This window comes from Leishmania major, chromosome 35, assembly GCF_000002725.2.
Source record: "Leishmania major strain Friedlin complete genome, chromosome 35".
Taxonomy (NCBI): Eukaryota; Euglenozoa; class Kinetoplastea; order Trypanosomatida; family Trypanosomatidae; genus Leishmania; species Leishmania major.
The window spans coordinates 1,344,482-1,365,316 of record NC_007284.2 but is presented as its reverse complement, the minus strand read 5'-3'; the positions used below and the strand labels follow the sequence as shown (position 1 = coordinate 1,365,316).

The 20,835-nt window shown below is 55.9% G+C and overlaps 5 protein-coding genes across 5 annotated transcripts; all 5 read left to right on the top strand.

Annotated features, from left to right (window-relative positions):
* Positions 1 to 510: 510 nt before the first annotated feature.
* LMJF_35_3340 (putative 6-phosphogluconate dehydrogenase,decarboxylating) lies at positions 511 to 1,950 on the top strand (the record flags this gene model as incomplete). The annotated part of the gene is made up of 1 exon (XM_003722680.1): positions 511 to 1,950. The coding sequence occupies one exon, from the start codon at positions 511 to 513 to the stop codon at positions 1,948 to 1,950; it is 1,440 nt and encodes a 479-aa protein (XP_003722728.1).
* Positions 1,951 to 6,633: 4,683 nt separating this feature from the next.
* LMJF_35_3330 (putative mitochondrial carrier protein) lies at positions 6,634 to 7,722 on the top strand (the record flags this gene model as incomplete). Its single annotated transcript, XM_003722679.1, has 1 exon — positions 6,634 to 7,722. The coding sequence occupies one exon, from the start codon at positions 6,634 to 6,636 to the stop codon at positions 7,720 to 7,722; it is 1,089 nt and encodes a 362-aa protein (XP_003722727.1).
* A 6,103-nt stretch (positions 7,723 to 13,825) lies between these two features.
* On the top strand, positions 13,826 to 14,455 carry LMJF_35_3320 (putativetransport protein particle (TRAPP) subunit; the record flags this gene model as incomplete). The annotated part of the gene is made up of 1 exon (XM_003722678.1): positions 13,826 to 14,455. One exon carries the CDS (start codon positions 13,826 to 13,828, stop codon positions 14,453 to 14,455), a length of 630 nt encoding a protein of 209 aa, XP_003722726.1.
* A 1,177-nt stretch (positions 14,456 to 15,632) lies between these two features.
* On the top strand, positions 15,633 to 16,544 carry LMJF_35_3310 (conserved hypothetical protein; the record flags this gene model as incomplete). Its single annotated transcript, XM_003722677.1, has 1 exon — positions 15,633 to 16,544. The coding sequence occupies one exon, from the start codon at positions 15,633 to 15,635 to the stop codon at positions 16,542 to 16,544; it is 912 nt and encodes a 303-aa protein (XP_003722725.1).
* Positions 16,545 to 18,594: 2,050 nt separating this feature from the next.
* LMJF_35_3300 (hypothetical protein) lies at positions 18,595 to 20,505 on the top strand (the record flags this gene model as incomplete). The annotated part of the gene is made up of 1 exon (XM_003722676.1): positions 18,595 to 20,505. One exon carries the CDS (start codon positions 18,595 to 18,597, stop codon positions 20,503 to 20,505), a length of 1,911 nt encoding a protein of 636 aa, XP_003722724.1.
* Positions 20,506 to 20,835: the final 330 nt, after the last annotated feature.

The following is a 20,835-nucleotide window of genomic DNA, read 5'->3' as shown; positions in this document are numbered from 1 at the left end:
CCCTTCGCCTCCCTCCTCCCTCCTCCCTCCTAACCTCGCAGGTAGTTGTCCGAAGCACTGTTCCGTATTTTCTATCACACAAACCTCGTCCCCTCTCCGTTCATTCATCCTCAGTTGATCGAGGCCCGAGCTGTTTTGCCGACCATCCAACGTGCAACGTGACGCTAAGCGAAACAACCAACCCCCCACCACCACCCACCCGCAGACACGAGGAAAAGAGCTGTGCTCTCTTCTAGTCATTGGAGTTGTGGCTGCTTTGTGCATCGGTCCTTCTCTCTCTACACATATATATATATATATATATCTATATATGTGTCTGCGCACTCTCAGCCCTTCACCCATACACCCTCTCCTGTTTCTCACACCACCCCTCCCTGACACACTTTGCGTTCGCGTTAAGCGAAGCCGAAAGAGCTCCTTATTCACTGGCGCTTAGTTCCATCATACACCCGACACCCTTTTCACACACACACACACACACACACACACAGAACAAATCCCTTATTCTCCATGTCGAACGACCTCGGCATTATCGGTCTCGGCGTCATGGGCGCGAATCTCGCCCTGAACATCGCCGAGAAGGGATTTAAAGTTGCCGTCTTCAACCGCACCTACGCGAAGACGACGTCGTTTCTCAAGGAGCATGAGAGCGAGAAATTTGCCGCCAACCTGAATGGATACGAGACCATGAAGGAGTTCGCTGCGTCCCTCAAGAAGCCGCGCCGCGCGTTCATTCTCGTCCAGGCCGGCGCCGCTACTGACTCTACAATCGAGCAGCTCAAGGAAGTGTTCGAGAACGGCGACATCATAATCGACACTGGTAATGCGAACTTCAAGGACCAGGACAAGCGCGCGGCTCAGTTGGAGAGCCAGGGTCTCCGCTTCCTCGGCATGGGCATCTCTGGTGGTGAGGAGGGTGCGCGCAAGGGGCCGGCCTTCTTCCCGGGTGGCACACCAAGCGTGTGGGAGGAGGTGCGCCCGATTGTGGAGGCGGCTGCGGCCAAGGCTGAGGACGGACGCCCGTGCGTGACTTTCAACGGCAAGGGCGGCGCTGGCTCCTGCGTGAAGATGTATCACAACGCTGGGGAGTACGCCGTGCTGCAGATCTGGGGTGAGGCGTACAGCGCCCTGCTTGCCTTCGGCTTCGACAACGATCAGATCGCCGACGTGTTCGAGTCGTGGAAGGCGGATGGCTTCCTTAAATCCTACATGCTCGACATCTCCATTGCCGCTTGCCGAGCGAGGGAGGCAACAGGCAACTATTTGTCAGAGAAGGTCAAGGACCGCATCGGCTCCAAGGGCACCGGCCTCTGGTCTGCCCAGGAGGCTCTGGAGATTGGTGTGCCAGCGCCCTCGCTCAACATGGCCGTCATCTCACGCCAGATGACCATGTACAAAGGGGAGCGCATCGCCAACTGCAAGGCGTTTCCTAACTTCCCTCGTGGCCCTTCTGAGGAAGCCACGGACAAGTCCCCGAACTCCCCCGAAGCGAAGAAGCTGTACCACGCCGTCAGCCTTTGTATCATCGCGAGCTACGCGCAGATGTTCCAGTGCTTGCGCGAGCTGGACAAGGTGTATGGATTCGGCCTGAACCTGCCCGCCACGATCGCCACCTTCCGCGCCGGCTGCATTCTGCAGGGCTACCTGCTAGGGCCTATGACCAAGGCCTTCGAGGAGAACCCGAACCTGCCCAACCTGATGGACGCCTTCACCAAGGAGATAGCGGCGGGCCTTGATGACTGCCGTCAGATTCTCGCCAAGCTCACAGTGAACACGGCAGTGTCACTGCCGGTCATGATGGCCTCACTGTCCTACATCAACGCCATGTACACGGAGACTCTTCCGTACGGACAGCTGGTGTCGTTGCAGCGCGACGTCTTTGGCCGCCACGGCTACGAGCGCACGGACAAGGACGGTCGTGAGTCGTTCGAATGGCCCGCACTGCAGTAGACAGTCGCTCTCACCTAGCCGCTCTCAGGTAGCCGCTCAACCGCTTCCCTTCACCCCCTCTGCCAGTGGAGTGCCCTCCCGGCTCTCCGGCCACAGTTGCCCCGGCCACGCGTGGCACACACCGCACTCACGAAAAGCGCAGAGAAAGGAGCATGCAAGACAGGGGCACACCCACGCAGGACTTTGGCACCCCATTCCGCTCTCAGACACCTGCGCGTAGCTCACCGTTTTTTTTTTTTCGCTCTTCGTTAGCCCCCCCCCCCACACACACACACAGAAACACCTCCACTGACAAGGGAACACCTCAATGCGTGTGGCATCTCAGGGTCCAGTGCACCCTCCACACCGTGCGCGAGGAAGCCAAGCAGCCCACCCACCCCCCTCCCGCCCTATCTCTCCCCCATGATGCCGAACCACCTCTGGTGGGGTGACAGGGGCAAGCACCTACGGCCTAGGGGAGGTCAGAGCGGTGTGTCGCTGCTGATGTCGGCTCTCAGGCCCTGGATGGCGTTTGCGTCGGAGCCTCCTGCGACAGTGGATACACTTGTGCCATCCATGCGGTGGGCAGAGTATCAGCGTGGCTGGAACGTATCCCATCCCTGGCCCTCACACTGCCTACTGGTGTGTGGCGCCTGCGCGTCACCCCGAGAGGGATGCACCAGCTGGCGACCGGCGAAATGGGAGCAGCTGTGAAGCGACCCACTGGACGGGTGAGTGGCTGAGTGTGGGACGCGGGCCGTCCTCAGGCGACTGTGTGGGTGCACTGCTGTGAGGCGTGTCTGGCGCTGTTTCGCACGACGAGATGAGACATGTGGAAGGTTGGGGTAGAGTGGAACTGATTTTGTGCGGCGATTGAAGCTGCAACGCTTTTTTGGTCCGCTCGCCATACATCTTAGCTGGCGGGTACGAGACTCCATCCTCTGATGGCGTATCGTTTCTCCCAGCCTCTCTTCTTGTACCCCCCCCCCCCCGTCTGTTCCTCTACAGCATGTGGAAGAGCACCTGTCCAGCATGCTGTCTTTTTTTCCAGTAGGAGTGCCGAAATCTTCTTCTACAGGGGAACAGGGAGGAACCGCTGGTGGTTCAGCGGGGACGGCTGCGGTGTTTGGGGGAATTTGCAGGGAGCGAAGTTAGCCCAACGATAATGGCCGTGCGCGCGAAACGCTCTCAAAGAGGAGCGTCGCGGGATGGGATTGCTTTTTTTTTTTTGCTTGGTCACTGGCAGCTGTATGAGTGAGTCGGGTGCTGCTGGCGGAGCGAGTTGAGTGAGGGAGGGGAAGAAGGCGGAGACGGAGGAGATGGTCGGCTGGCCCTCCTACCGCTCTTGTCAACGCGCACTGGCCCACCGGCGGCGCGTTTTCATATTTTATTTTCGTTTTTTTTTTGTCGTATACAACACGAGCGAAACACACATCGTCAAGACACGGTGATCGGAAGAGACAACCAACGATAGCGAAAAAAAAGGGGAGGGGGGGGGAACGAGAAGAGCACGAAAAGGACGTGCAAGGTGGGGCGCAACAACAAAAAAATTACACAGTGCAGAGGACTTAACGGCACAAGGGAGATGCGGTGCTGTGCTTGTATACCGTCCCGTTTCATTCATGTATCGCCCTTCTTGTTTTGTCCTGTTGGTTTTGCTTGCTTTCTTTTCCTTTTCTTCTTCGCCTTGTCGTGTTTCGCCTACCACTGCCACTGCAGCCGAGTATGGGCTACGAAGGCTCTTATTACACACACACACACAACGCACGCACCCCCTCCCTCTCACGCTCAAACGCGTTCCCTTCTTTCGCTTCTTTGCTCTCATCTTGTGCGTTTTTCCGAAACTTTTTTTTGTGCGCAGTTGTGTGCGTGGCGGTAACGAAAAGGAAGACAAAATCATGTGTCTGCCTGTTTGTGTGTGTGTGTACGCATATGAGGAGGCGTGGTGCGGCGTGCGGATGTGAGCATGGGTATGTTGTGTGTGCGTCGTTCCCTTTAAGAGTGTGTCCTGTGCGCAGTAGTTGAGTGTAGGGAGGCATGATGGAGTAGTGCGCTGTATCGCGCTTCCATCGCACATTCTGCAAGGTTGAACAGGTATGTAAAACCAAGCCAGACATCCACGCCTACACGCAACTCCTACGCGTCGAGGCCCGCAAACACGCACACGCACACGCACACGCACAGAAGTCTACATCCTCTTATGGCTGCGCTTTTTTTTTGTTGTTCATCGCGTTTCTGAGCTCCCGAACTCTACATACACTCCTTCCTGTTCCGTCTCTTTCTCTCCCCTTTCCAATCGGCCTATCCGTATCTGCCGTCCGCTCTCCTCATTCTTTTTCCCTGCTTACGGTGCACCGATCTCCTCAATATTGTACCCGCTTTACCCCCTCCCTCTCAGCACTCACGCCCGCACGCGATGGTGGGGAAAAAGACAAGTCGCTAACGGACCTCCGCAGGTGCGTGTGCTTGTGTTGGTGCGGGTAGAGACGTAGGATACAGAGGGAAGGGCTTTCGTAATGCGAGGGGTAAGAGAAACAAAAGAAAGACTGCGTTGCCGAGCAAAGAAACGACACTTCGGCGATAGATTCGTGTTTCCGGACGGCAGCAAGACAGAATGCGAAGAGACGAGAGAGAAGAAAGAAAGGAGGAGGACGATAGTAACAGCGAGCGACGATGAAATCGCAGGGGGACTGACAATGATGGCTCTGATATGCAAAGAGAGCTGTGGAGATATGGATGACCCTCTTACACACACGCATGCGTGCACGCGCTCTTTCTCTCTGTCCTTCTGCCCATTTTGCTCGAGCTATGACGTGCACGCTTACTCGGCTAGAAGGACGCAGAACCCGGCGAGGAAGCAACGTTCAACTCGACGCTCGAAATCTAACAAAAAAAAAACGGCAAGAGGGGGCTCCGGTGCACCTGCGCGATGCTCCGAAATTCAACATATGCAAGTAGTCTTGGATCTTTGCTGGTGCCGTACCGGCACCTGCAGGTGCTAGACACTCCCTGCATCGTTTTGTTCTTTGTGGCCGTTCTGTCAAGAGGCTGATGTCTGCATGCGCAGGTGGACAGGGAGTGGTCTCTGATGGAGGGCCACTGTTGAGTGTGCCGTTCCTCCCTTATTCTTGTACGAGGGCGGTCGGATGCCACGGTCAATGATTCAGCATAGCCTTCCTGTATGCGGCCACACGGGCATACACGCACACGCGCAAAAACACTTGTGTCTCTTGGATGCGTGTAGGTGTATGTGTCTGTGTATGCCCATGACTGCGCTCTCCCTCTCCTTTGACCACCTTCTCTTTACATCTCTCCTTCTGGTCTCTCTTAACGATGCCCTCCCCCCTCTCCCAACTGCCCATGCACCGCACATGCGCCTGCTCACCGCATGATGTGCCTCACCAAACAATCTTACCATAAATCACCACAACACATTGTACTTTCGCCTTATTCCGTTTCTCTCGTCAACTCTGTCTTCATCTTCCTGCACCCCAAGAATTTGTTCGAGAGACGTCTCAACGCCATCTGATCATTGTGAAATCATTACTCTACCACTCGTCTCCCTCTCCCTTCGCCCTGGGAAGCCCCCCTCCCCCAATTCTTTTCGCTTCTCTGTGCACGCAGAGACTGAAACTCCCACCACAAGGCAGCACGCTATCATCAATCACGACTAACCGCCCTGCTCCTTCTATGTTCGGTGTTTTCCCTTTCTTGGTTATTCCCGGGTGTGACACGCTTCGTGTAGTTGCCTTTCTGTACTTCCCTTTCTTTCGTGTACTTGCTTTCTGTTTTCAGCATCACTCACTGTATTTTGAACGCTAGCGCGTTGTTGTCTTTCTGACTCCACCCTCTTCTTACTCTCTCCACGTGCCCTTGGCTGCGGGGCAGGCAAAGCAACAGCGGAAGGGTCAAGCAACGCATGAAACTGCCGTTACACTTGTGGGTGTGCGGCCGCTCTCTTCTACGCTTCTCTTGTGTTTGTGGCTCTGTCCCTCTTTTTTTCGCCCCCGCTCTTGCTTTCCTGTCACACTTTCGCAGTACACAGCAGATAGAGGCGCCGCATACGCACTCACCGACTCACACGCCCCCCCCCCCCCCCAACACACGCATACCTCCGCCTTACGAATCGGAATCGCAGGCCATTGTCACCGGCGCGTCATCCCTCGAGTCCGCTGTCACGCGCACCATTCCTCGCCAGCTTTTTTTTTTTTGATCTTTCCCCTTCCTGTTGTTTCGGCCCTTCCTTTTGTGTTTTGTTATATTTCGCTTCTTCTCTGATTGCTCGTCCTCTCCTCGTCTGCCGGCTTTCAGCTTCGTTCTGTGCTCCCTTTCTCTCGGTACCGGCGCTTGCGTGCGTCGACGTGTTGGCGCTTTGATCGAAGTTGTGGGCGTTGCACCTCGTCGCCCGTACCATCTTTTGAGCGCTAGAGCACAAGCGATATAGGGTTTGTGAGCTACGTAGCGTCGCACACGCATCTGCACGTACATACACTGGCGAGCCCGTTCATTGTTGCCGCCCTCCTCAGTGGCGGCTAAGCGACACGGAGAGATAAAGGAGCAGCAACACGCACGCACACACCTGCGTACGTGCGAGCGCTAGCTCACGGTTACATCCTCGCATTGCCACGGTGTCATCTCTTTTGGCTGTTACACGGCCCCTCTCCCTCCCTACTTCTCGGAGAACCATTCCAAGCTCGATTCGCCATGACGCAATCTTTCTCACCGTCCCTGAACGGCTCCTCGCAGAGCATTTCGGCGAAGAGTGAGCATCTGTGGATGCATGGCGCTGCAGGCATGATGGGCGGGTCAGCCGCGATGGTGATGTTTTACCCGCTCGACTTCCTACGCACTCGCATGCATACCCTTCATCAGGGAAGCCGCGCAATGCCGCTTCGCTCCGCTCGTGATATTTTGCGTCAGGAAGGTTTGCGCGGCATGTACAAGGGCATCGGTGTGTCTGTCATTTCGCACAGCGTTGGCTGGGGGCTGTACCTGGTCACCTTCCGTTCCGCGCAGCAGCGCATCACGGAGTTACTCGACGAAAAGCTGGAGGACTCCATGATTGAGCAGTCCGGTCTCGATTTCATGAGCGCGTGCGCCGCGGCCACTATCACGGGCACTGTCGTCACGCCGCTCCACGTCATCAAGACCCGCCGCCAGCTGTGCGACGGCAACCGCCTTCGCAGCGGCGTCCGTGTGCAGCCGCTGCCGCCCGGTTTCGCTGGGGTCAGAGCGATTGTGCGGCGGGAGGGATGGAGAGCCATGCTCCGCGGACTGTGGCCTCAGATACTGCTTACCGGCAACACCACCATCCAAGTGACCATGTACGAGTGGTTCCGGCGTAACCTGTTCACTAACCATGAAAATCCCTCGCCGCTGCAGGTGGCACTGGCCTCCGGCTTTTCGAAGGCAGTAGCCTGTGCCCTCTTCAACCCCCTCGAGGTCGTGCGGACCCGCCTACAGGATCAACGTAACCACGGCAGGCAGGAGTACAAGAGCATGTTGACGGGCTTGCAGACTATCTGGCGCAGTGAGGGGCTCATCGGCATGTACCGCGGCCTTCCCGTGAATGTGGCACGCGTCATCCCGTCAACGATGATGGCGTTTGTGCTGTACGAGAAGTTTCTGTCGGCGATTCGCGCCACATACCAGATGGCTGAGTCGCTGCATGTTACAGGCGCTGCAACCTCGAGCACGAGCACTGCCTTCAAAGGCGGTCCCGCTGTTAGCAATATCAGCACTGCGAGCAGCAGCCAGACAGGTCTTGCTATGGGACAACCTCAGCTTCAGTAGTCTGATTTCACACCGCTGGCATGCTGCCCCATAAGCGGCGGTTCAGGACTGCGCGGATGAAGAAGTGAAGCTGTGCAAAACGATCAAGGAGAAAGGAACGGGTGCGTCGGACACGTGAAAAAAAAAAAAGAAAGCGCGCCAGGACGAGATGGCAAAGGAACGCTAGTGCGCGATGTGCGCTGCGAGGGGAAGCCATTGCGTTCCTTCTAATCCACCAATGCGTGTCCTCGTTGGTGGGGCGGCGCACGTCTCCGAAGTCCACGACGCTTCGTCATGTGCGCTTTCACGAGCAGGAGATTCCCACAAACGGAAGAGAGCGACACATTGGAAGGCACAATGTAGTCGTCCGAAAAAAAAGGAGACGAAAGGAGGAGACCAGAGACACGCGCGCAAGACCCCCAAAACGTTCTTTCCTTTTCAGCGAGCCCATTCTCTGCCATACGATAGGAGTCAAGCTCCATTCTGCCCGACGACCCTGTCTCCGGCCCCCGACGGCGTGGTGGGAAGCAGCGCCAGACACGCCTCACAGCAGTGCACCCACACAGTCGCCTGAGGACGGCCCGCGTCCCACACTCAGCCACTCACCCGTCCAGTGGGTCGCTTCACAGCTGCTCCCATTTCGCCGGTCGCCAGCTGGTGCATCCCTCTCGGGGTGACGCGCAGGCGCCACACACCAGTAGGCAGTGTGAGGGCCAGGGATGGGATACGTTCCAGCCACGCTGATACTCTGCCCACCGCATGGATGGCACAAGTGTATCCACTGTCGCAGGAGGCTCCGACGCAAACGCCATCCAGGGCCTGAGAGCCGACATCAGCAGCGACACACCGCTCTGACCTCCCCTAGGCCGTAGGTGCTTGCCCCTGTCACCCCACCAGAGGTGGTTCGGCATCATGGGGGAGAGATAGGGCGGGAGGGGGGTGGGTGGGCTGCTTGGCTTCCTCGCGCACGGTGTGGAGGGTGCACTGGACCCTGAGATGCCACACGCATTGAGGTGTTCCCTTGTCAGTGGAGGTGTTTCTGTGTGTGTGTGGGGGGGGGGCCGGGAGGGGACGAGTCACAGAGGAAAGTACGAACAGGCGGAAAAGCGAATGCGAAGGCAAAGGCACAGAGGGCTGTGGCAAGTGGGACATCACCTGTATGATCTTCGTCTTTTCGTTTTCATGGAGAGAGGGGGCAAGTGCCGAGGAAGTGAAAGGCGTGGCCTGTTTGAAGGTTATCGTGGAAGATGTCTGACAACGGTGGGGCGTTTCTCCTGTTTGGTCAGCTGCGCGTGCGTGCCAGTGATGGTTTGCATGCGTGTCCTCCGTTGTGATTCGCGAGCAAGAGAAAGAGATGTGCGACACAGCAACTCCGCCGCGAAAGGAAAGCACCCAGTTGGCAGCTGGGAAGCCACTTCTGGACAAGCCACTGCACCCGTGCGACGCGGCAAGGAGGGGGCGAGCTCACCATGATGAGGACAACAGTCGTGCACTGCCGTAAGGCGAGGGAGAGAATATATGAAAGAGTGTGTGACCGCGTTTGTGGCAACCGCCGCTCTCCCTCTCCCCGACCCGGCGATTTCCCAATATATAGGCACGACGGGCGCAAATGTGGCTTTGTTCGAGGGGTGCATGTTCAACAGATTCTTTTTATAGCGAGTGTGCGTGTTTTTGCGCTTGTCGTGGTGTACAGTCGCGACGTGTGTTTAAGTTTGCGAGCCAGTGAGAGTGTGGTGGTGGTGGTGGTGTGTGTGCATGGGGGGGGGGGAATCGCGCCCCCTTCCCCCCCCCCCCCATGCACACACACCTTTCTTTTGAGCTGTCTGCCTTTGTGGCTTGGTGTTTTTAGTGTATGAGTTCCAATGGTGCTTACAATGGTATCATATAAGCTGGACACCCAAAAGAGGCAGACGAAGAGCAGCAAAGGAAAGGCAAAAAAAAACGAAAAAAAAACTACAACAAAAACAAAAACAGAAAAAGAAGAGGGAGAAGGAAAAAGCAAGAGCTGTCTAACAGAAAACAAACGGCATGTACACCCACGCACGAAACTCACCGACTTCCTTAAACGCAAAATAGTGAGGAGGGATAGGCAGCAACGCCGCATCGTCTATAGTACTCGGAAAGGATACAACAGCGACAACGAAGCAAAAATACTTGACCAGCATACTCTCTCACCCACAAACAAGGCCCTTTCTTGTTTTGGTTTTCGTTTTTCTTTTTTTATTATTATTATTATTTCCCTGAGTTTGTCCGTGTGCGTCTTGCCAGTGTGTAATTGATTCTCCCGTTTCCTTTTCGCTCTCTCTATCTGTGTGTGTTGATCGAGTGCCCTTTCTGTCGTCCTCGCGTTGAACTGTGATGTTCATCTAACCTGCAGGAGAGACGTAAGTGCGGTGGCTATGAGCGTATCAGACCCTTGCCTTTGCGTGCCGGTGAGCGCATGCTCCCCCCCCCTTCACCCGGAAAGGAAATGTATGACCGCATTTCATGCCGCTCTTAGAGTATAACGCTCACGAAGAATAGCTCCCACGTTTCGTTTGCACGTGTGCATGTATCATCTTGCTTGTGCTGCGTTGTCACCAACCCCTTCTTATTTGGTGTATGTCGTTGTTGAACATCAGATGTTAATGCTGGTGTAGCACTGATATAGTGGTTTCACTGCCATTTCGGTTTCGCCCGGTCTAGCAGCAGTGAAGGACTCCCCTGCGGGTTTGGGGTTTTGACATGCCCGTGCTTTTTGGGGTTTCTTCCGTGTTTCTCGTGTGTGTGTGTGTGTTTCTGAGTACGCGTCGAAGGGATGTCGTCAACGCCGATGCTCGGTTCCTGATTCTACAGATATCAACGTGATAGAGGAGGGTCAAGGAGGGCTGACTATGGAGAAAAAAAATGTAAAGAAACGCTTAATCAGCGGCGATAAGAGGGGTGAGGGCAATAAGAACACCGGCACATAAGCAAATCCCTCTCGAGGCCTGACGTGAGCCGCCGATTGCGCGTTCCACGATATATGCGAAAGCGTCTCCCCCTCAGACTGGCCGGTCTTCGTGACGCTTGTACCTTTCAGCTCTTTCTTCTCTGGCGTTCTGTGAATCTCTCCGGTGTGTCTTGTTTATCTTTTGTGTGTGCGTGCGCAGCACTCTGCATTTTCTCCTTGGCGTTTCACTTTGTGGCGTTGAAACAGGCATTCGCTCACCCAGCGAAAGGCGGCAGGGATGTCGAAAGAGATGGCGAGAAAGTGGGAAAGGGCCGGCGCCAACACGACAAGAGACGGTTTAGAAAGTGGAACAATGTGTGACAGGTGTGTGGGGAGGAGTTCGCGCAGAACAACACGGTCGCCGAAGAAGAGGCGCGAAAAGAAAAACGAAAACAACGGATGCCGCGTACTTTTTTCGTTGTTCTGAGGCGCCTCTGCTGTCGCCTCGTTTCCTTTCTTCTCCTTCCCTCTTCACTCGCCTTTGCATCTTCGAGTTTGATGGATCATGTATATCCGTGTGCGCCTTGGTATCTGTTGTGGCTTCTTCGTCTTTTTCCTGCATGGCTAAGCGGCAACTCACGCGCATCTCTCTCTCTCTCTCTCTCTCTTTCTCCGTCTCTTTTTTGTTTCTTAGCGCGTCGCGTTCTCTTTCTTTCGCGAAGCAGCAACCTCCACGAGGGCTCTTTGTGCTGTGTTCTGTACCCGTATACGTGTCTTGATCGCTTTGTCAATGTTTCGCGTTTTTTGTGTGCTGGTCGATGACGATGACATGCTGATGATTGGCAATAGGAGTGGCGTACTTCTCTACTCGACGGAGGACGAAGAGTGAGCCCGAAAAGGTACCATCGGAGGGGCGAGGGTAAAGGCAAATACGCCGTGCACGCATAGCGACCGCGCTGTAGCACGCAGAAGGAAACTGTGGTAAACAGGGTTTTTTTTTTTATGAATCGAGAGCGCGTACCACCCTCAGAGGTGCTCACGGACAGACACGCACACACAACCGAATCCCTTGCGAGTCGTGTGCTCAGAAAAAAAAGTCCGTTCACATACTCTTCTGTGCAGTTTTGTGCCCTTTCATCATCTGCCTCCTTGAGTGCCCTTCTATCCACTGACGTCCTCTCCTTTTCGCTCAGTGCTCCCCTTACTTGCTCTCCGTCTCCTCTGCTGCTGGCGTTTCATTGTAAAAGTAGGCGGCTGCTCCAACACGCACAAAAAAAGGGCAAGAAGAGAGACGAGGTCTCGCCCCTCCCCTCCCCTCCCCCTCCGCTCTTCACGTCCTCGTACAAGTCAAGGCTCCTGGCTCTTTCCTTTGTTTTCCAAGGCGCACATGCGTGCGAGATGTGCGCCTTGGACGCCGTTTCGCTCTGAGAGCATCTCTCTTCCTCTCCCTCTTGTTATTTCGACCTTGTCTACTTTCTCTCTTTTCTTTTCTGTCTGCGCTGCTCTTCTTTGTTTCTCTTTTCGTTGTGTGGGAGCGCAGCCGCACCGGAGGTCTCTTGTCCCTCACTCTTTGTCTCTGCCTTGTTCTCACACTCTCCCCTTTGGTCGGCTCTCCCTCTCCCTCTCTCTGGTTCATCAAACGACGATGTATGCAAGTGCGAGTGTATTCTATTGCTTTCGCCCATGCGTGTACTCTCTTGCTTCTTTGTGTGTGCTTGAGTGTGCTCTTTTCACCCAGCGGCTGCTTCTAGCAGATGGCTTCGTTTGTTCGTTTTTTTTTTTGGAGGCCTGCAACCTGCGTCACCCGCGCCACACTCATCACCACTTCCTCCGTCTCACGCCTCGGGGTCTGTCTGTGTCCCCCCTCTTTCCGTGTGCTGCGCTTCTTTCATGCTGCAGCAATTCTTTTGGTTACACACATAAACGCCCGTGTGTCTTGTCGAGGCTATGAAGAAAAAGAATGAGGGAGAGAGGGCGGTGGATGCGTTGGCCACCTGGTAGCAAGGAATCGGAATCCTCACAAAAAAAAAACAACCAAACACGAAGTAATGTCATCTCTACAGAGTCGCGGACTCATTCATCGTACGTCTCTCTGTCGCTCTGAGTATAATTGATGACGACATGAGAGCCATCGTTTCTTGCTGTGAGATTCCCTTGTCCGCTTCCATCCGCGAACGCACTTTGTGATGCGTTTTTCGCGCACGCAAAGGCGTTTCTACATGCCTGCTTATAGTTTGTTGACAGAGACAACTGCGTGAAAGTACGATATATAGAGGGAAAGAGAGGCAGCAGGGAAGCCGGATGTATTCCTATTCTCTCCCCGAAACATCTACTTAGGGAACACAAGTATACCCTGCTCATGGTCAACATGAGTGCCGGAGAAAAAAAAACGGCGTTGTGTGGGTGGAGATTCATAACGTCGGTTTTCTATGAATTATTTCTTGTGACTCTGTGCTAATTATTATTTTGGTTCGCCCCACCTCCACACACCTACACACCTCTTTGGTTGTCGGTTTCCTCGGGCTCGCTTCACTCTCTATCTTCTCGTTTGTCCCTCGTTTGTTCCTCTTTTGGGTTTTTTTTGGTATCTTATTGTCTGCTTAATCCAAAAAGAAACGACGAAATTAAACGCGCTACTGCTTCCCTACTTTTTTTGTTTGGTTGGTTTCTGGATGAGGATCGGGACGAATGTGCAGCGCGCGCGTCGGGTCATGCGAAACAACCACAGCCACGAACAAAAACAAAACAAAAGAATCGAAACGAACACGAAGAACAAAGAAAACATATCGCGGCGCCTGCATCTGTCGCTTCGTCATCACCTCGCACTCGCACGCGTGCATGTGCAGCGCGAGCGAAGCACTAACCAGCGAAAATAGCAGCGCGTTTCTAGTGAAGGATACAGCACGAAGCAGCACTGCTTCTACACTAGTGCACTCCTCGTGCTTCTTCGCTCTCTCTTTCTCTGCACCTACTATGCATCTTGTCCGTCTCTTGATTCCTTTTATTGCGTCTTCACCATCGCTCAAGCGCCACCGCCGCCACCTCACCCCCTACCAAGCCCCCTCAGCGCAGCCTGGGCGACAGCCTCGCTTCGAGAGGGCAGAGCAACATCAACTGCCTGTCTTCCGCACAGAGGGGGACTCGCGATTTCGTACTTGGATCATCTAGCCACATCTAAACAGGAACTTGAACGGCCGCTGACGAGCGGGAAGAATGCGCCAGCGAACCGTCGCCACAGGCAAGGTGGTGAGCGACAAGAGCGGTGCCGCGGGCGAACTCTCTTCCAGCGAGCACACCCAGGTTGCGTTGTCGGCGTTTAGCTTTTTGTTTTCGGAGCTGTGCGTACGCGCCTACACGTTCCCGACAAAGGTGAAGAACGTCGAGGAGGTGGAGGCCCGTTTGACCTCTCTTGGCGCGCATGTTGGGACCCGTCTTATCATGCTCTCCTCTGTCCGCGACCCCGTCGACCTGCAGCGCCGCCCGCTAACGATTGACGCGGTCCTGAAGTTGATGCAGGAGAAGCTCTGGGCACGCTGGTTTGGCCGTCCCGCCAGCGAAATCCAGCGTGAGAGCAACTCAGATCGCTTCTTCCTTTTCGACAGCGACCCTATCGTTCTCCGCTATGTCCACCCATCCCCCGACTACGTGGACAGCGAGGGCCGGTGGAACGTGAACTACGCCGGCTTCATGGGCGGCATCATTCAAGGAGCACTGCAGTCAATGGGCTTTGAGGCGGAGGTGCAGGCGTATCATCAGCCGGAGCCCGGGAAGCCTCACCAGTCGCTGTTCGTGATTGCTTTTGCGAAGCACGTCTGGGATCGGGAGCGAAAGATGCGAACCTGACGGCCTGTGCGGATTGCGTGGTGCGTGTGGGAGTAAGTGGCTCGCCGTCGGCACAGAGCTTCCGTTGGCGCTTCGGTGGTTTCTCTTGTGGCTTGTGCTTGTGTCGTGTCTGGCACGTGCTACGCTACGCACGCCTCTGTGGCACAGGCGGAGGAAGCTGCCTCTTGCTCTCTCGCCTGATAGAGCTGATTACCTTTCTCCTTGCTTGCAGAGGCTCGGTATATATGTGCGTGTGCTGGGGTTTATTTGCCTGCTCTGACTGTAGGCCTCGCCGCGAGAAGAGGCAGCGGGCATTGTGTTGCTCCGTGTTGTGCGCCTCTGTAGGACCAAGCTCCTTGTGTTTTGGCTTGTTTGACTATCCCCTCGCCCCATCGGCAGCTCCACTGATCCGAACGAAAATCTTTAGAGGCGGTGGCACATGGGGGTACGTCGCGGATTGCCGAAGCGATTTGCTGGTGTTTTTCTCCGACTCTCGCCGCGCTGCCTCGCTTTCGCACCTCTTGCGCCGCCTAGCGGCTCTGCTTCAGAGATGAAGGCGCAAGTGCCGCCACTGAGCAGCTGTGTTCGTTGATGCTGCAGCGAATTTCATCGCGTAAAAACGCCAGAGAATGAGGCGCACGATGCGCTCTCCTTTGCTGAAAAACAACAATTCAAAGGACATCGTGCCGGTTGGCCGTCGTCCCGCCTGTTGTTCTCACCAAACATGCTTCCCCCCATCTCCGAGAGCCTATCCACCTGCTTCGTTTCACCATTGCCTCTCTAACGTGCAAACCCACCCACCCGCCTTTGCACACATGACCAATCTCGCGTACTCTCTGCACCCTCCCCTGCCCCTGTTCTTCTCCCACTCTGTCCAAAAACAAACCAAAAAACCGAATCGATTCGAAGCAACCAACACCTGTGGATCGTGCAAACACCCTTCCCACTCCGTCTCTATCCCCTGTATACACGCACGCACGCACACACACACACACGCACCTATACGGATAGACAGACATAGCCGCGCAAGTGCTGTCCTCGCACTCCTCCTCTTTCTCTGTCCGTGTTGTCTCTCGTGTACTTTTGCGGCCTTTCGTTCGCCCCACCCACTACTCGTGCTTCCGTTGATCGGCTCTATCTTTGTGCCTGTCTTTGGTTTGTGTCACACTGCAAAGCATCCGAGCGGGAAGCGCGCATCATGGCGGGTGTTCTCACGCTGAACTTGGTTCTGCAGAGGTCCAAGACGGACGATATTCGCCGAGTCCAGAAGCTTAATGTATGCGCGTCGCAGATTCAAGATATCGGCGTTCTGCGGCAGGCCGTCGCGTTGGAGGTGCTGTCCATGTCGCTGAACGATATTTCAGAGCTCGGTGCCTTGTCGAATTGTCGCCGACTGGCGGAGGTTTACCTCCGCAAGAACCAAATCCGCGACATCAACCAAGTGCTGCACCTCTCTCGCCTGCCCTGCTTAGAGGTGCTCAATTTGGTCGACAACCCCATCACCCGTGACCCCAACTACCGACGCTTCGTCGTCGCCGCCATTCCATCGCTCGAGCGCCTCGATGACCGCGACATCACAGACGAAGAGCGTGACAATGCCCTTGCAGTGTTTCCGCAGCTGCTGAGTTTTGCTCCTCCGCCGTCAAAGTACGCGCAGCCGCTGGAGGGCATCACACCACCAACGATTCAGGAGCGCGAAGCGCAGGCGCGGGCGAACAGCACGCACGTCAGCCACAGCGGCGCCACCGGGTCCGAGGCGGGTCATCCCAACATGCACCCTAGAAAGGCCACTAGCAGCGTCAGTGGCTTCGGCGGCGGTAATGTGTACAACGGCCGTGGTGGCTCTGGGGCCAGTGGCAATCCGACCATTCACAAGACCCCGCCTGCGCCAGTATACCAGGATCCGCACCGCGGTGCTGCGCTTCCTCCCGCTCGCTCCAGCCCCGCTGCGCGTGCTCAGGCCGTCAACGACTATCAGTCCGTCCCATCTTACCCCTCCGGGCCTTCCGAGGAAGGCGTGGTTCAAGCTGTCAAAGTACTATGCTCGGAGCTGTCGCCTGAGGCGCTGGATAATGTGCGCCGCTTTATCGACTCCCTGAGCGAGTATTAGGGAGAGTGGTGGTGCCCGACAGGGCGCCTTCATGCGTTCACGCTCGTGCAGTGCCGTGTGCCATGTGCATGTGCGTGTGTTCAAACACCACGCTGAACGGGAAGCGGCGATTTTTGTAGGGGAGTGTGAACGAGGGGCAGGACATGTTCAAGTAATTTGTGACGTGCTGGCCAAACCGCTTGTTTTCTAGTTGCATCGAAGCTGTGCGCGCACGACTTGCGCATCAAAGCGTTGTTGTCACACCTTCGCGAACAGCTGCGCACGCGCAGGCGCCAACAACAAAAAAAGAAACGTATGGAAAAAAATGTAGATTTAAATGTCGTTATTATGCGTCGAGCGTCGTGTGTGCTTGTGTGCTCGCTTCTCGAAAAAGAAGCGAAGAAATCTATTGTGACGCGGACAAGGACAGTCACACGCAGGTGCGTACGCCACAATGCTCGACGTCGCGTGGGAGGCTTCCCAAAGCGGAGCGATGCCTCAGCGGAACGTTGTAGAGTAGGGTGCAGGGCTGCGTTGTGAAGCGGACGCTCCCAGAAACAAAAAAGAAGGAGCCCGCAGCTGCAGAAGCAGAGAAGAGGCCAAAGGCGATCGGATGAGATAGTGATTTCATTGCCTGCCTTCATGCGTCGCTCGCGCGCAAGTATCTGCTTTTTGCCCTACACTGGCGCTCTCCTTAGAGAAGGGCGTCACACCACGCGTGCCTGCTGCCCTAGGTCACACGCTCGCTTGTGTGTCGGTCGTCTTTTGTTTTCTGTGCGTGCGTGCGCCCCTGGCCCCTTCTGCACGCCAAACGGAGAGCGAAGAAAAAGAGCCGTTGGTGTTTTCGTCAGGTTGACAGCGCTTCTTTTCCTTGTTCGTGCTACCCTCACTTCAGCTTTCTTGCGCTCGGTATGTCACGCTTGTCTTAGGCGTACCGACTCGTGCACGTGAATATTTATGTATCTATGTGCGTGTGTCCAGCTGCGCTGTTTTTTTTCGTTAGGGGGTGGTTGTGTGCATGTGTGTCTCTCTGCCTCTCTCTCTCTCTCTTTTTTTTTGTTTTCTCTTTGCTCTGCAGTGTCTTTCTGCCTCTTCGCTTCATCTTCGGTTCGCTGTTTGTGTATGTGTGCGTGCGCAATGGGATGTTTTTCTTTTTTGCCTGTTTTTTTTTCTTGTCGTGCTGTTTTCGTCTCTACTTCTCTCGGCCTCCCTCATCCGTCGCCGGCATATCCGCAGCATCGTCTCGCCCTTGCATGCTTTCTCCTGCCTTGTCTTCTTTTTTGTTCTTGCGCTCTCGTCCTCTTCTTACTGCGCTAAGCGCGCAGAGCTGCAACGTAGTGGAAGTTCACAGAAAGATGAGAACATCCAAAACAAGGCCGCCCACCTCTACATGTGAGATTGGAATTCATTGCAAGGGCAAATCTGTAAGCATGCAGAACCACCGTCCTTCACGAGAGCCCGTGGCTACCGCCCCCCTTCACCCGAGGAAACGCGTTTTTTAACACTCCAAGTGACGTTGCTCGATGCCACGACTGTTCTTCTGTGCTTGCAGATCACACAAGCAGCTGCGTTGAATATCCTTCGCTCAAAGCAGGACGTTCCACAGCCTCCCTTATATACGCGCGTTGCCGGCTTTCACGGAACCTCTCCTCACCTTTCCCCGTTCTCCTGCTTTTGCTGTCCTCACGGCTCGTGGCGGTCGCATGAGAATCACACCGAGGTATCTCTTTCACAGGCGGCGGCTCATCAGAGGTCTGCGGAGGCTCTTCCATTCGTAGACGAGAACGTTGCTTTGAGCCAGCGGTCACCGTCGCACTGCTCTCTGGTCGGTGTGGTCATCGACGGTGGGCGAACGCTTCCTCGCCCGTGAAAGACCCAGGCGTGAGTCTTTTCTCTTTTTTTTTTTGCTTTCCGCTCTTGTGCTCCATAGTGAAAACGCGGCTACACACACCTGCACAACGGCACACACGTACGAACGCCCTCCAAAGAGCAGTCTGGGTGGACATGAGTGCAACAGCGCCGATACAATACACCGTCTCTTCCTCCTTTGTTTTTCGTTCTAGGACCCACCATGTGCTGCGTTGCCCCCGCCTTTGATTCCTTCCGCTGTGCGTATCCTGGTGTCACCGATTCCGTCAACGACGTCGACGTCGACCCGACCGGCGGCTGCCTCTATGCGGCGTGCAGTAGTGGGGATGTCTGCGTGTGGAACATTCAAACGCAGAAGCTGAGGGTGCGACTGCGCCACCCACAGTGGGTGAATGCTGTTCGATGCTTTCCGATGTGCAACTCGGCCGCCTCGAGCGCGACGTGGCTGAAGCCTCCGCCGGCGGCGAGCCCAGCAGCACCGGGAGCCGGCAGTGCAGACTGTGATGCCCTTAACGCTGACCTTGTCGTTAACCACGATATACGCTGGGTGCTAACCGGCACCGAGGACGGCGTGGTTGCTGTCTGGTGCCCAGTGACGTATCGCATGCAGAGCATATTCAGGCCTGGCGGCGCTGCCATCACAGCCCTGCAGCTCATCCCTGAAACGTCGCCATGCGCTGCGGACACGGCAAACGCATCGAAGATGGAGCACTGCGCGACTGGCGCGCGATTTAGGCGGGCATCTACGAAGGTCAACGATGGGCCTGCCATTTGCTGTGCGGCCTCTCTGCGGGACGTGTATGTGTTCCGCGTCACGACCGCTTCGTCGGAACTCGCGCTGCTGCATGCATTCCAACACCACGGTCATATCACGGCCCTCACCTACGTTGCCCCTTCTCTGTCTCTCTCGACGCCGCTGCTTGTAGTGGGGCAAGAGGAGGGCACTCTTTGCATATGGAACTGCGCCACATGGACTTATCACGACACTATGCCATATCCCACCGGCGAGGCCGACGTGACAGCCGACGCACGCGATGATCCCACGTCGGTGCATGAACCGGTGTACCAGCTCGGTCGCGTGTTCAAGACGTTTCTCTACAATCGCAGGCGATGCAATCCATTGAGCGATCAGGCAGCCATCGAGGAGGAGGCAGCTGCGGCAGCGCCCGCGGATTCGCCGGACTACATTGGAGTGGTGCCAGCCTCGGTGTCCGCGGACGCCATTGATGTGCTGGAAAGAAAATGCGGCACCCTTCCGCACAGCGCAAAAGAGGCGTTTCTAGAGCAGCAGCGGCAGCAGCAGGAGGGACCGGATGGTACGCGGCTCCCCGCTGCACGGAGAGACTGGAGGTACGACAAGCGCCGCGTTACATGCCTGGCAGCGAGCCCCAATCCCACAAGCAGCAACCCAAACTCGTACCTCTACTCGGGTCACGCAACAGGGGAGGTGCTACTCTGGGGATCAGTCCGGCAAGAACTGCCCTTGCTGCTCTTACTGAAAAAAATTATTCTCTTCAAGCCGGGTGCGTGGGTTTGGAATCTGTGTGCCGTAGCCACGCTGCACACCAGTGCGTCTCAGCCATCCGAGCAGAGGTGCGGTGCCAAGGCTGCCGCCAAATTGCTATCGCGGCTGGGAAAGAATAAAGCAAACAAGAGAGCGAGGCCGAAAGCCGCGACGTCCCTGACACCCACTCGCTACGCGCGTGCAGGGGCGCCCTCTCCGCTCGAGACGACGCATGTGTCACCTCTTGAGCTGATTGTTTGGTCGGACGGCGGGGCGGTGGTGTACGTCAGTACCCGCCAGCGTCACGTGCTGCGTCGCCAAGGTCCCGGTTTTGTCTGTGCGGCGGCTTGTGCCTGGAGCGGTCCGACGATTACGCCCCCGCCAGCAGCTGAGCCGGTGACCACGTTCGACAATGGCCGCGCCGACGCTGCCACGTCGTCGACTGAGGCGGCCCCGAAGCGGAGCGGTGGTGCTGCTCGAGGGAGCAGACACGCCAGCGCTTTTTCGGCACACCAGTATCTCGTGATGGCCGGGTTTGACGGCAGGTTGGAGCGGTATGACGTTACCGAGGTGCTGGAGCTGGTGAAGAGTTCTGGCAAGCTGGTTTGATGGCGCGGAGGAGGGCAGCTCGAAGCGGAGCCGGAGTAACGCGTGGGTGCTGCTGCTGGTTGGTGGTGGTAGGGATGGAGAAAGAGAAGTGAGGGCACATTGAGCCTCCCGCTTCCCTTCTCTCTCTTTCTCTCACGGGTCGTCTACCACCTGCTCGTCCCTTCACTTGTTCTCTCTCCCTCGCACTCTTTGTGTCGCTCAGCGCTGTGATGTAGAATAGTGGAACATCGCCACCGCTCGTGTGCGTCTTTTCGTTTTCCCTTTCTCTTGGACCTCTTTCTTGCCCATCCGCATTGGTTAGCTTCAAAACAGAGTAGCGAAGACGAACTG